At 40.6% G+C, this 13553-nt stretch overlaps 1 protein-coding gene across 5 annotated transcripts in view; it reads left to right on the top strand.

Annotated features, from left to right (window-relative positions):
• Positions 1–13553, top strand: part of ablim3 (actin binding LIM protein family, member 3) — a 163254-nt gene that overhangs the window by 128566 nt on the left and 21135 nt on the right. For all 5 annotated transcript variants that reach the window (XM_049483889.1, XM_049483888.1, XM_049483886.1 and 2 more), the window contains 3 exons: positions 4717–4851; positions 5704–5774; positions 6869–7022. In XM_049483889.1, coding sequence (XP_049339846.1) covers positions 4717–4851; positions 5704–5774; positions 6869–7022 — 360 coding nt within the window. The remainder of the gene's footprint in view (positions 1–4716; positions 4852–5703; positions 5775–6868; positions 7023–13553) is intronic.

Below are 13553 nucleotides of genomic sequence, written 5' to 3'. Positions count from 1 at the left end.
ACATTTTTTATTGTATTTGTTTTTTGTGCATATTTTATCATATATTTTCAGAAAGAGGACAGGTGGTGCAGAAATTCATTATTATTCTGAATTCCTTCTCTGTGTTTGGGAGCTGAAATAAGTTTTTTATTAACTTTTATTGTATTTTATTTTTCTGTTCCACCTTAAATGCAGCAGCCTCTGCTTTCTGTTGCATCACATAAGGTGAAATGGGAGTTTTAGCTACAGAGATGAAATACTAGCAGTTTTTTATAATGCTTGTTAATAATAATCTACAAAATTGCCAATTTTTTCAGATCTATAAGGCGCACTTAAAATTCGTACATTTTCCCAAAAATCGTCGGTGCACCTTATGTATGAACTTTTCAAGTCAGGTATTAGGGAGCAGTGAAGCCACTCTGCTGAAGTACAGCATTATAAGGGTCAGTTTTTAGTTTAGTTAAGTTTCTCCAGCACTAAGGCTGGGTTAGAATTAGCATTAGCCGCTAACCACAGCGCTAGCTCTTTTGCTCTTCATGGGCAAGTGTACTGGACTGTAGTCTGCATGTAGTCTATTTACCGTGTTAAAACAAGCTACCTGGGACAAACCGCTAGTTGATAGTGCCCTGGGTTACCAGAACACTCCAGATTCCTCAGTTTAGCACTGCAGTTAGTGGCAGTTAGAGGCTAATGCTAATGCTGCGGCACCCAGCCTTAGTGCTGGAGAAACTTCACTGAAACCCCTTATTCTCCCTTAGACAAAATATTGGAAATCTAAGCTTACTGTAAATAAACAGAAGCGATTTACTCACTCAAATAAACAGTTTTTTTAAGAGAGAAATCTGTGTAGATTAACATCCAGCACTCGTTTGACTTTGAAAAAAAAAATAATTTGGTAATTTCCGTTATTATTATATATATTTTTTGGTACCTCTTTAAAATAAGACTACCTTTATAAAGGGTTTATAAATGGTTTACAATTAGTTTATTAATGGATACTAACTAGGTTGTAAATGCCATAATTATCATTAATAATCAGTTATAACACATACGTAGAAAGGACAACAATGACCTTTTGTTTGTCAAATAGTGAACCCACAGACATCTATATTGATGCCCTTTCTACGTATGTGTTATAACTGATTATTAATGATTTTTAAGGCATTTACAACCTAATTAGTAACCATTAATAAATGAATTGTAAACCATTTATAAACTCTTTATAAAGTTAGTCTTATTTTAAAGTGGTACCTGTTTTTTTCATATGAATAAAAATATACATGAAAATAGACCAGAAAATAGATGTTTATTGATAGTGGGCCTTATAATCTGGTGCATCCCTCCACTTTCACTCTTTCAATCATCCTGCTCTTCAGCTCTTCGCTGTAATACGTGCTGTCTGTTCTGGGCTGTTGTGAGTGTACTGGTTTGGTGTTGGGTGGAACTGTAGTGTTTGGCTTCATGCTAATGGGAGTTTTGTAGTGTTATTTTTGGTTTGTTGTGGAATAAAGCTTAAAGAGCTGTTTTGCTGTGTTTTCTGGACGCTGTGCTGCTATAGAATGGCTTTAGCTGTAGTGATTTGGCTGAACGCAGTGCTGTACTGTTTCAGAGAGGAGTTCTATAGCGTGTGGAGACATCGCTGAGGAGTGAATGAGGTCATTAGTATTAGTGGTGACCATGTGCCTTCCTTTGTTCATCTGTCTGCGTGCACTTTTTATGTATTGTATTTTTTTGTTGTTTGTTTCGTACGATTCAAGAACAGCCTGTTCTAGAGATGGGCAGATCAGCTTTAAAGCTTTACTCCAGCATTTTTCATTCTGTATTACATCAATTAAGCAAAAACAATTCTTGTTTCTACACCCATTTTTCATTCAGGATAGACCACAACAGAGCTGATTTATTCTCAGCACAAAGGTGTGAAAAGTATCTACATTTATTACTCTGTAAGCAGAAGTATAGATACTAGGGTTTAATAAAATACTTTTGTAGAAGTTGAAGCATCAACTCAGACTCTTTAACTAAAAGTGTTTAAAAAAGTACTGGTTCCAAAACTACTTAAAGTATAAAAGTAAAAGTAATATAAGGAGAAAAAAAATAAAGCCATTAAGAACAAAAGCTTAGGCCATGCCCACAGAGTCATATAGTGCACTACATATATATATATATATATATATATATATATATAGAGAGAGAGAGAGAGAGAGAGAGAGAGAGAGAGAGAGAAAGAGAGAGAGTCCTATAGTTCGCTACATATATACATATATATGTAGCACACTATAGGACTCTAGCCACTCTGCTTAGGTACAGCGTTGTAAGGGTGAGTTTTTAGTGTAGTTAAGTTTTTCCAGCACTAAGGCTGGGTGCAGCAGCATTAGCATTAGCTGCTAACTGCAGCACTAGCCCTTTAACCACTCAGAGGTGAGTGTATTGGATTGTAATCTGTGTGTTTTCTATATATATGTCTATATATACAAATATAAGACTATAATGTTCTATTAAATGTTTGTGTTGATACGATAATTAGGGATGCACTAGGCTCCCTTGTGTTTCAGCTGCATACATGCTCATTGTAAATGAATGTATTTTAGTAGAAAGTAAATATATTAAAGAAGCTTAGTTGGACTGGAGTTTGTCCAATAGGAAGTCTGAATGGTATATGTTTATACTTCTCTACATCCAATCACAATCAGATTCACTCTATCTGGATGGAGAGATTTATCTGGATAGGGGTTTTACTGAACGATGGGAAGCCGGAATGAAAACGAGCTGAAATGAAACAGGAGTAACGAGGCTGTTTTTAAAATGTAAGGAGTAGAAAGTTTAGATAATTGTGTGGTAATGTAAAAATAATTACTACAGTAAAGTATAGATAACCTACATTTTTATTTAAGTAAGATAATTAAGTATTTGTACTTTATTAATTGACACCAACTCAAAACATGTATCTATATCTAGGGTGGAGCAGTTAGTGTAGGTAGGAGTGTGTAATAGTGGAGTGGAGGTCAGTGAGAGATTAAACATAGTGTTTAAAAACTCCAGCAGCACTGCTGCTGTACCTGATCCACTTATACTGTACCACCAGCACAACACTCACTAACACCTCATACACCACCACCACCATGCTAATCAGTGCTAATCACTGCAGTGCTGAGAATAACCGCCCATTACCCAAATAATAATAATAATAATAATAATATTTGCTCTGTGGCGGCTCATATATTCATATTTATATCTATAAATATGGAAAATGCTGGAGTATATTTTAAAGGGGACATGAAACATTTCAGTTTGTACAAGTTTTCTAAGGTATTAAATATAATGGAATTTATTTGGGGGGGATTTTTTTTATATAAAATGTTTACACACTAAATTATAATATATTTATTTTTTGTTATGTTTGAGCTAGGGCGCCGCCATGTTGCCCGTGCAGCGCTGGTGACGTCACGAGGTTGGTTGGTTTAAGATCCCAGGCATATAGCTAGAGGAAAAGAGCTTGTTGTTTGTCGAGATTATGGATGAAGACGAAGCTGAACTAGGCTAACATGGAGCATTTACTCAGAGATATTTCCTGTATAAACCTGAGCAGAACTTTTCAGATGCTTTTCTGAGAGCGAGACGTTTTGGGAGTGTTTATTCTCTCTCTAAGTGGAGCCGTGCAGAAACCTGCAGCGCGTCCACAGCAGGTAACCTACTGCCATCCAGTTAACCAGCTATTTTATATACATTTAGCTATTTAACATGCAAAGTCCAGAGTTCATTAAGACTGAATGAAACGAACATGATTTAAGTGGATATTGAAACATCCAGGCGCTGTTTGGTTGATAAACCGTTCAGTTTAGAAGTTAGAATGCTTACTGGGTACTTAGCTTCATCTAGTTAGTGTTAGCTAGTTAGCTAGCGTTGGCTACCTAGAATAAGATAGCTAGCTAAGTAGCTAACGCTAGCTATGTTATCTTTAAATTGTCAACTTATCTAGATTTTCGGTAACGGTACCTCTCGCTGCTCTGCTGGGTGAGCGCGTTGTTTGGGTTGTTCCGTGCGGCTCACAGCTGCTGCTCTCATAGTAACGTTACCATCAGTCGGACGGTCTGTACATTCCAGCTGATCAGAGGAAAAATAAAAAACGGAGGAAAAAAGCCTCGGACTTCAGCTTATTTATCCGGCTCTAATGCTCCTGACTCAAACCCCTCTCCTTCACATAGTCCTGGTCTAGAAAGTGCTCGCCACTAACCCCTAGCGTTGCAGCTAACCGGAGGATTCTCACGCTTCAGCGCTGCGAGCCCCGCTGAAGGTATGAAAGTGAAAGTAAATATTTCTCATTCCTCACCCTATTAAAATTCACTACTCCCAGTATTACTACACACAGGGACAATACAAAAGTGCCCCCCGCTCTGCATTGAGTTTTGGTTTGGATTTTATGATCTATTGAGGATCTAAATTACGGTATTCTCATAGATTATAGTAGTGAGGCGTGCGAGAACCAACCTTGTGACGTCACTTTCAGCGCTGGGACAAGATGGCGCTGCCCTTACTTAAAAAAATGACATTTAGATTGCTTATTATTTTAATTCCGCTTCACTGACAACTGTTAAACTTATAAAATTTGTTAGAGTGAAAATACATCTTGTGAATTAAACTAAATACTTGAAGTGTTTCATGTCCCCTTTAAGCTGATTGTCCTGATATGCTTTATGCTTTTTCAGTCGTAATCATTTCTCCGACCTCTTCTCTGTGCAGACAATCACAACTCAGCCACGAAAAGCAAGACGAGCGAAGACCTGCTCCAGTCCTCCAAGCTGTCGACAGCCTACTCACCAGAGCACTACCAGCACTCCCAGTCTGAGTACTACCAGTACACCAGCTCCCCGAAATGTAGGTGGCAGATTCTCTGCTGATGTAACGCAAAACAACAAAAGAATTCTGTGATTAATCATGATTAATTACACTTTTTCTTTTCTGAAAGACTGAGAGCCCTATTTTAGCAATCTGTAGAGCGTTTCAGTGTGTCTTTGCTATCGTAATGACTGGAAAAGTATCCCTTGCACAGTTAAAAACGTGCAAAAGTCATCTACAAATTATCTTAATTAATCATAGGGTCATGGTCTAGCTCCATATTCCACACTCAACAACCTAAAAAATATGAAATTAAAGTAACCCAGCTCCTAAACTTGGTAGTAGCGATGTTGATTTACTAATAGTCTTATAGACTGTTTGATGATTCTTTTTTTTTTGTGATCAACTTTTTATTTGTTATACAAACATTTATTAATAATAGGGGTGGGGAAAGGGTGCGGAAAAGGGTGCAGACAACCACATGCAGTAAATTTAACACAGACACTATAAAAAAGAGCCATCAAATAAGAAAATGTGAAACAAATAAATCAAAGAGCTACACAATCCTGGATAAAATAAAAATAAAAATTCTCCCAGTTACTAACTGTAGAAAATTTTGCTTTGTTAATTTTAGCTGTTAAATATTCCAATCTAACTATATTTTGTAAGCTAGAGATCCAGAAATTCATAACTGAAAGCTGAGGAGAAATCCAAAGTTGCAGGATCATTTTCTTGCTGGCTGTAAAACCCGCAAATAGCATCTTTCTTTTTATTACAGATAACGGAAGGTCTGAATCATCATTTAGGAGACATAACTGTGGCGTGAGTTTGATGATTCTTTTGAAGCACCAATGATCTAGTCTTATCTGTCTGTTTATCTGTCTTTTTCAGCTTTACGGGTTCCACGGAGAAGATTTTCGTCAGGAGGGGAGGAGGATGGTTGGAATCATGGCCTTCAAAGAGTACGTCTCTCTCTCTCTCTCTCTCTCTCTCTCTCTCTCTTTCTGTCTATCCCATTTCCTATACAGTGACATGTTCCACTATAAATGGTCGAATTGGCCTTGGGCAGCATCGCTACGCCAGTGTTGGAGAAAATGCCTGCCAGCCATGCCCAATATAAAGACCTTGGCATTAGCATTGCTGTTAGCATATTTACAGTGTCATTAGCCTTGGTATAGTGCCTTTAGCATTGCTACTGCGTTGTTAGAATTGCTACTGCACTGTTAGCATTGCTCTTATTTTAGCGATTTATAGGCCGAGCACCGTGCAGCTTGATTTAGGCCATCATTGTGCTATCATAATGACAGGTAAAGTATGCCTTCTACATCTCAAAATGCACAAAAGGCATATTCTAATGTTATAAATTAATCATGGCCGTTGTGTGAAAAAAAAACAATCAGCTTGTCACTTTCCATTCCCTTTAGACTTAAAAAAAAACGTTCATATTGTTTTAATAGTTTTAAGAGTTTTTAAGAGTTCAGAAATCAATATTTGGTGGAATAACCCTGTTTTTTAATCACAGGTTTTTTTTTATGCATCTTGGCATAATGTTCTCCTCCACCAGTCTTACACACTGCTTTTGGATAATTTTATGCTTTACACTCCTGGTGCAAAAATTCAAGCAGTTCAGCTTGGTTTGATGGTTTGTGGTCATCCATCTTCCTCTTGATTATATTCCAGAAGTTTTCAATTAGGTAAAATCAAAGAAAATCCTAATTTTTAAAGGCTCTCTTATTTTTTTTAGAGCTGTATGTTGCCACCCACTTGTTATTTAAACCATACTCTGATCTAATCTACTTGGAGTGTGCTGTTAACATGTGTATTTGAAAGGATAATCAGATAACTGCAGTAATAATCTGATTATGAGTGGATATTTAAGTGCAGTGTGTAAATGCACTCCATGTGTGTCTTCGATTGCTGTTATTGCCGTGAGTAATGATGGCATGCTGACCCACTTTTCTGTACCTACTTTCTAGACATCCACACTTAAATTCATCAATATACTCTCTTTCTCTCTCTTTCTCTCTCTCTCTCTCTCTCTCTCTCTCTCTCTCAGATTCAGGGTGGGATCGGCAGGATGATCCTGAAGGAGGAGATGAAAGCCCGCTCCGGTTCCTATGATAACGACCCCTGGGGTAGTGCGAGGAATTCCCGCAGCGGCAGCAAGGAGACTCTGCACAGCATGAGCTACAACAACACCATCAACGGCAGTGAGTACCTCCCCGCGGGGGAGGGGGCGGGGCCACTGTCTGTGCATCGCTGTGTCATCTGTGTCACCAGTGTCACTAGGGGCTGGATAAACAGGATAAACACGGACAGCACCGTGACACGGGCTGCTATTATCACTATTACCCAACAACCTCTATTCCAGCAGGGGGCGGGGCTAGAGAAGCAGAGCATCACTGGTATTACAAAACCTGGTATTAGGGGTGTGCCATATCATATTGCATTTTTGAATATGGTGAACGATACTATACCCTGAAATATGGCGCCATATCACATATCCCTAATTATCACATCAGGGTACTAGTTTTTTACTGTTTTTAGCAAAAGAAAAATTCACTCTGTTCTCTTTTCCCATTATATATCTACTAGAGGCTAGAGCAGGGGTGTCCAAACTACGGCCCGCGGGCCATTTGCGGCCCGTTTCCTTTTTTGGAGCGGCCCGCGAGGTATTTTAGAAATAGAATGAAAGTTGGCCCGCCGTTAAGCAGGTTTTTCATAATGTGAGATTCAAAGTTTGAATGCTAGGTGTCAGAAACGGGCCAACGAGTCTAAAAGCGGAGAGAGTGCGCATTTCTAGCACAAAAAATGGTCAGAAGAGTCTAAAAGTGGAGAGAGTGTGCATTTCTAGCACAAAAAAAACAGGCCAAAGAGTCTAAAAGCGGAGAGAGTGAAGTTTTAGTGCAGAAAAACGGGCCAAAGAGTCTAAAAGCGGAGAGAGTGCGCATTTCTAGCACAAAAAATGGTCAGAAGAGTCTAAAAGTGGAGAGATTGCGCATTTCTAGCACAAAAAAACAGGCCAAAGAGTCTAAAAGCGGAGAGAGTGCGCATTTCTAGCACAAAAAAACAGGCCAAAGAGTCTAAAAGTGGAGAGAGCGCGCATTTCTAGCGCAAAAAAATGGTCCGAAGAGTCTAAAAGTGGAGAGAGTGCGCATTTCCAGTGCAAAAAAAACAGGCCAAAGAGTCTAAAAGTGGAGAGAGTGTGCATTTCTAGCACAAAAAAATGGTCAGAAGAGTCTAAAAGTGGAGAGAGTGCGCATTTCCAGTGCAAAAAAAAACAGGCCAAAGAGTCTAAAAGCGGAGAGAGTGCGCATTTCTAGCACAAAAAAATGGTCCGAAGAGTCTAAAAGTGGAGAGAGTGCGCATTTCTAGCACAAAAAAAAACAGGCCAAAGAGTCTAAAAGTGGAGAGAAAAATGGTCCGAAGAGTCTAAAAGCGGAGAGGGTGCGCATTTCTAGCGCAGAAAAATGGGCCGAAGAGTCTAAAAGCGGAGAGAGTGCGCATTTCCAGTGCAAAAAAACAGGCCAAAGAGTCTAAAAGTGGAGAGAGTGTGCATTTCTAGCACAAAAAAATGGTCAGAAGAGTCTAAAAGTGGAGAGAGTGCGCATTTCCAGTGCAAAAAAAAACAGGCCAAAGAGTCTAAAAGCGGAGAGAGTGCGCATTTCTAGCACAAAAAAATGGTCCGAAGAGTCTAAAAGTGGAGAGAGTGCGCATTTCTAGCACAAAAAAAAACAGGCCAAAGAGTCTAAAAGTGGAGAGAAAAATGGTCCGAAGAGTCTAAAAGCGGAGAGGGTGCGCATTTCTAGCGCAGAAAAATGGGCCGAAGAGTCTAAAAGCGGAGAGAGTGCGCATTTCCAGTGCAAAAAAACAGGCCAAAGAGTCTAAAAGTGGAGAGAGTGTGCATTTCTAGCACAAAAAAATGGTCCGAAGAGTCTAAAAGTGGAGAGAGTGCGCATTTCTAGCACAAAAAAATGGTCCGAAGAGTCTAAAAGTGGAGAGATTGCGCATTTCTAGCACAAAAAAACAGGCCAAAGAGTCTAAAAGTGGAGAGAGTGCGCATTTCTAGCGCAAAAAAATGGTCCGAAGAGTCTAAAAGTGGAGAGGGTTCGCGTTTCTAGCGCAGAAAAATAGGCCGAAGAGTCTAAAAGCGGTTTTATTACAGAGTCTGTGGCCCGTGACTTCAAATATATTTCTCCTTCTGGCACCCAACAAAAAAAGTTTGGACACCCCTGGACTAGAGATTATATCTGTGCAGTATCATTTATTTGACTTTAATCCTGGATATATGAAGATATTTGTAGTGAATTATTATTAGTATCATGCGATTCATCATGAGATGTTCCATTGACTTCTGTTACAAATCTGATTTGAATTCTTGTATTTTTTAGTATCTCAGTTAGGGGGGTGCCATATCATATCATATACAATATAAAAAAAAGGTCATTTTCATATTGTTGCAATCTGGAAAATACCATGGAATATTGTGATATTTTGTAGGGTCATATCACCCACCCCTACCTGGTATCACTAAAATCATAACCTTATAGAAGAGGTTATGGTGCCATAATTCAGTTATTCACACAAATTTATGACTGAAATGCCGAGAGGTTCAGTCAGAAGATCACTGGTTCGAATTCTAGTCATACAGCTTGCCATCAGCTGCTGGAGCCCTGAGAGAGCACAATTGGCCTTGCTCTCTCTGGGTGGGTACAGTATATGCCGCTCTTCTCCCTCCCCTCATCACTCCTAGGGTGGTGTGGATCAGCACAAGGCTGCGTCTGTGAGCTGATGTATCAGAACCGAGTCGCTGCGCTTTTCTTCCGAGCGTTAGCACTGTGATGCCACTCAGCGATGCTGCATAAGGGTGGGGTTAGAGAAACAGAACATCACTGGTATTGCAAAACCTGTAATCTTAAAAATCATAACTTTATTAGATACTGATTTATGACTGAAATGAGGTTCAAACCGAGTGTTTTACAGGACTAAAGTCCTGCCGCTATGATTAGGAAATCGCTGTTTCGAGTTGAATCCCAGTCATGCAGCTTGCTATCAGATGCCAGAGCCCTGAGAGAGCACAATTGGTCTTGCTCTCTCTGGGTGGGTACAGTAGATAGTGGTTTTTCTTCTCATCACTCCTAGGGTGATGTGGATCAGCACAAGGCTGCGTCTGTGAGCTGATGTATCAGAACCGAGTCGCTGCGCTTTCCTCCGAGCGTTAGCGCTGTGATGATGAGTAGCAGCTGAATGGGTAGAACTAGCTACTTGTGTAAGTTGTGAGATGCTATCTTGTAAATGAGGTTAATTGAATGCATTAATAAAATGCATGCTCATGTAGTACAGGGTAGTATTATAAAATCATCAAGAAGAATTCATACAGTTTAAAATACTGCAGCATTGGGGTAATTTGATTTCTTCTAAGGACAAAAAATAACAAATATTTCTTTAACAATGTGAATGCCTTACTACTATTACTTCATGATGTTTGTGGGTCACAGCTGAAGCTCGTAAAGCAGATTTTCCATTGTTGTGGTAAATCCCTCGTGTGGTTCTCTATAGGGAGCATGAGCAGTACTATTACAGGTGCAGAGCTGTGTTACCTTAGTGTTTAAGTGTACTCAAATAGAGCTTTCGACTGTATATCAACTTTACCTCTTCACTACTTTACAACTGATGCTCTCAAACACATACAGAAACAATAAATTCAAGTAATTAACTTTTGATGAGTTCAGCACAGCTGTTAACTGAAAGCCTGAATTCCAGGGGACTCTACTTCATAAATCTGACTGAGAAAATCCAGCAGATTTAGTTTGGATTACTTTAGTATTAATCTACAATGCAGAACATTTTAAAATAATGAAAATCCAATGAATTAAAGATGTGTCCAAACTTTCGACTGATACTGTAGGGAAGGCAGTGTGTAGGTCAGTGGTACAGATGCATAGTTTGAAGGCTCTGCAGTCGATGAAGGCCTGGCTCTGTGCCATCTCATCACGCTCAGTGAAAACGCAGCACACATTACAGTACACTGCAGGACAGAGTTCAGCTCACACCAACAGTGAGATCATGAGCCGAGTAAACAGAGTTACTGCGGAATAAACTCTATACAAGCTACTCTGAAGAGAATGAGTGTCATCTTTCAGATACCTGTCACCCTCAGTTGCCATAATTTCATCCATATGTTTAGAAAAATAATGCACAAGATTAAATATAGATGACATTAGAAATATAGATTGAAACAGCATTAAAACAAGCAGAATACAGAGACCCTGATGATGGTCACCACACCTCTGGGAGTACAAACATACTAGACAGTACTGGGAGAGCATTGCACAATCAGTTTTCACCAACTACTGTGAGAACTGTGGGAATTGTGAGAACAAACGATTAGAATCACCATTGATTTGGTCAAGATGGACTCTCAGGTGGAGCATACGGAGTATAGGGTAGTGTAGTTTAGGGTAGAATATAGGGGTAGAGTGTAAGGTACACTCTAAAAAACAGAGGTACGATACGAGTACTTTTTTGTACTCGAAGGTACACTCTTTATAATTGTACCCTCAAAGGTACAATATTGGTCTTTACAGGGTCAGATTTGTTCCCTCTGAAGTACAAAGTAATTTCTAACAGCAATAAGTACAAATTTGTACCATTTAACCAGCCAAAGGGTACATTCAGTATTCTGCATCACTGTACTAATGAACAATATGTATTTAAATTGCACATTTTTTTATTTGAAGTTTTTGAGCCATATTTAGTTGATGATAATGTTTATAATCTTTATGATCTTTACTGCCACAAAAACCATGGGTACAAAAAAGGACTTTCACTGAAAGGTACTTTTTTGTGCCTCAATATAAGGTACAGCCCCAGCGACAAGCTTTGTACTCTTTTAAGTACAAATCTGTACTTATATTTCTGTCATGGTCAGAACAGAATAGCAGACAAGCGCAGATACTGATAAAAACAAAATGTGTTTATTATGATAATAAACAGATGAAATCAGGGTCGATACAAAAACAAGGGTGATCACCAGTAGACAGAGCAATGCAGACAAAACCATACCATAAACGAGAGACAGTCCAGAGTTCATACACAAGCAATCCAGTATCAGAGATAATCCAAGAGGCGGTGGTGAAAGTACAGTCCAGGTCATACACAAACAATCCAACATCAAAGGCAGAGGCAAGAATCGGCCTCGAGAAACAAAAAGCAAGGTCATACACAAAGTAAACGGAGACAAGAGATATGTAACGCTTTGTATGAGGATAACCTACAATACGCGGCGATGAAGTCTGTTTGGCGTGCACCTTTATAGTGCCAGTAATCAGTATTCGGGGCTTCCTGGTGGAAGCAGGTGAGGTGTCACGTGATCAGGTGAATGCGTGATGTCAGCGGGTGGTGCATTCTGGGTAGTGTAGTTGTTAACCTGAGAACCTCCGTTAGAGCTGGGTGTGGAAGGGACAGAGGAGCTAACAGCACCAGACGTGACAGTACCTCCCCCCAAGGGAGTCGGAACGGAGCCGGAACGGGGACGACCACGACGACGTCCACCCGACGGGCAGGGAGTACCGGCGGGAGGACCAGGCGTAGCCTCAGAGGTGCCGGGCAGGCGGGGGTTGCGAGACTGGGAACCCCTACGTACCGGAGCCGAAGAAGAGAGTGAGCGCTTGGGACGCCCACGGGGTCTAGGAGCAGGCTTACTAGGGTGACGGGCATGAAATTCGGCCAGTAGAGCAGGATCCAGCACGTCACCAGCGGCAACCCAGCAACGCTCCTCAGGGCCGTAACCCTCCCAGTCTATGAGGTACTGGAGCACACCGCCACGCCTGCGTGAATCCAACACCTCTCGAACCGCATAGGTAGACGAATCCTCCCCCTCCACAGCCGCAGGCGGCACGTCATCTGGAACACCCTCAGCAAGCGGACCTGGGACAAGAGGCTTGAGCAGAGAAACGTGGAACGAGTTATGCACTCTGTACTGAGCTGGCAACTCAATCTTATAAGTCACCTCGTTAACCTGAGACAACACCTTAAATGGGCCAATATACTTAGGCAGCAGTTTCCTACAGGCCCCCTCAAACCTCAAGTCCCGGGTCGACAACCACACCCTGTCTCCGGGTTGGTATTGGGGGGTGGTACCACGGTGTCTGTCGGACTGCTCCTTATATTTCCGTAAGACTTCCGAGATCTGCTGATGCGTCTCCTCCCACACCTGCTCACTCCGCTTCATCCAGTCGTCAACAGCGGGAATCTCAGTGGACGACGCTGTCCACGGAGCTAACGGAGGCTGATAACCCAGAATGCACTGAAAGGGAGTGAGACCAGACGTGGAGTTAGTTAAGGAGTTTTGGGCTATTTCAGCCCAAATCAAATATTGTGACCACTCAGAAGCATGCTTGAAACAGTATAACCTTAGAAACTTTCCCAACTCTTGGTTTACTCTCTCACACTGACCATTACTAGTGGGGTGAAACCCAGAAGTGAGACTCACGTGTACACCCAAATGTTCAAAAAATGATTTCCATACCCGAGAAGTAAATTGAGGACCTCTATCTGACAAAATGTCCTCCGGGACCCCATAATGTCTGAAAATGTGTGTGTATATAGCTTGGGCGGTCTGAAGAGCAGTAGGAAGTGCAGGAAAAGGGATAAACTTAACTCCCCTAGAAAATCTGTCTACCACTGTAAGGATAGTTGTGTAACCTTCAGATTCAGGTAAATCAGTAACAAAGTCTACA

Source organism: Astyanax mexicanus, chromosome 10, assembly GCF_023375975.1.
Source record: "Astyanax mexicanus isolate ESR-SI-001 chromosome 10, AstMex3_surface, whole genome shotgun sequence".
NCBI classification, from domain to species: domain Eukaryota; kingdom Metazoa; phylum Chordata; class Actinopteri; order Characiformes; family Acestrorhamphidae; genus Astyanax; species Astyanax mexicanus.
Note: the sequence above shows the minus strand (reverse complement) of the source record. Positions and strands in the feature narration are given on the sequence as shown.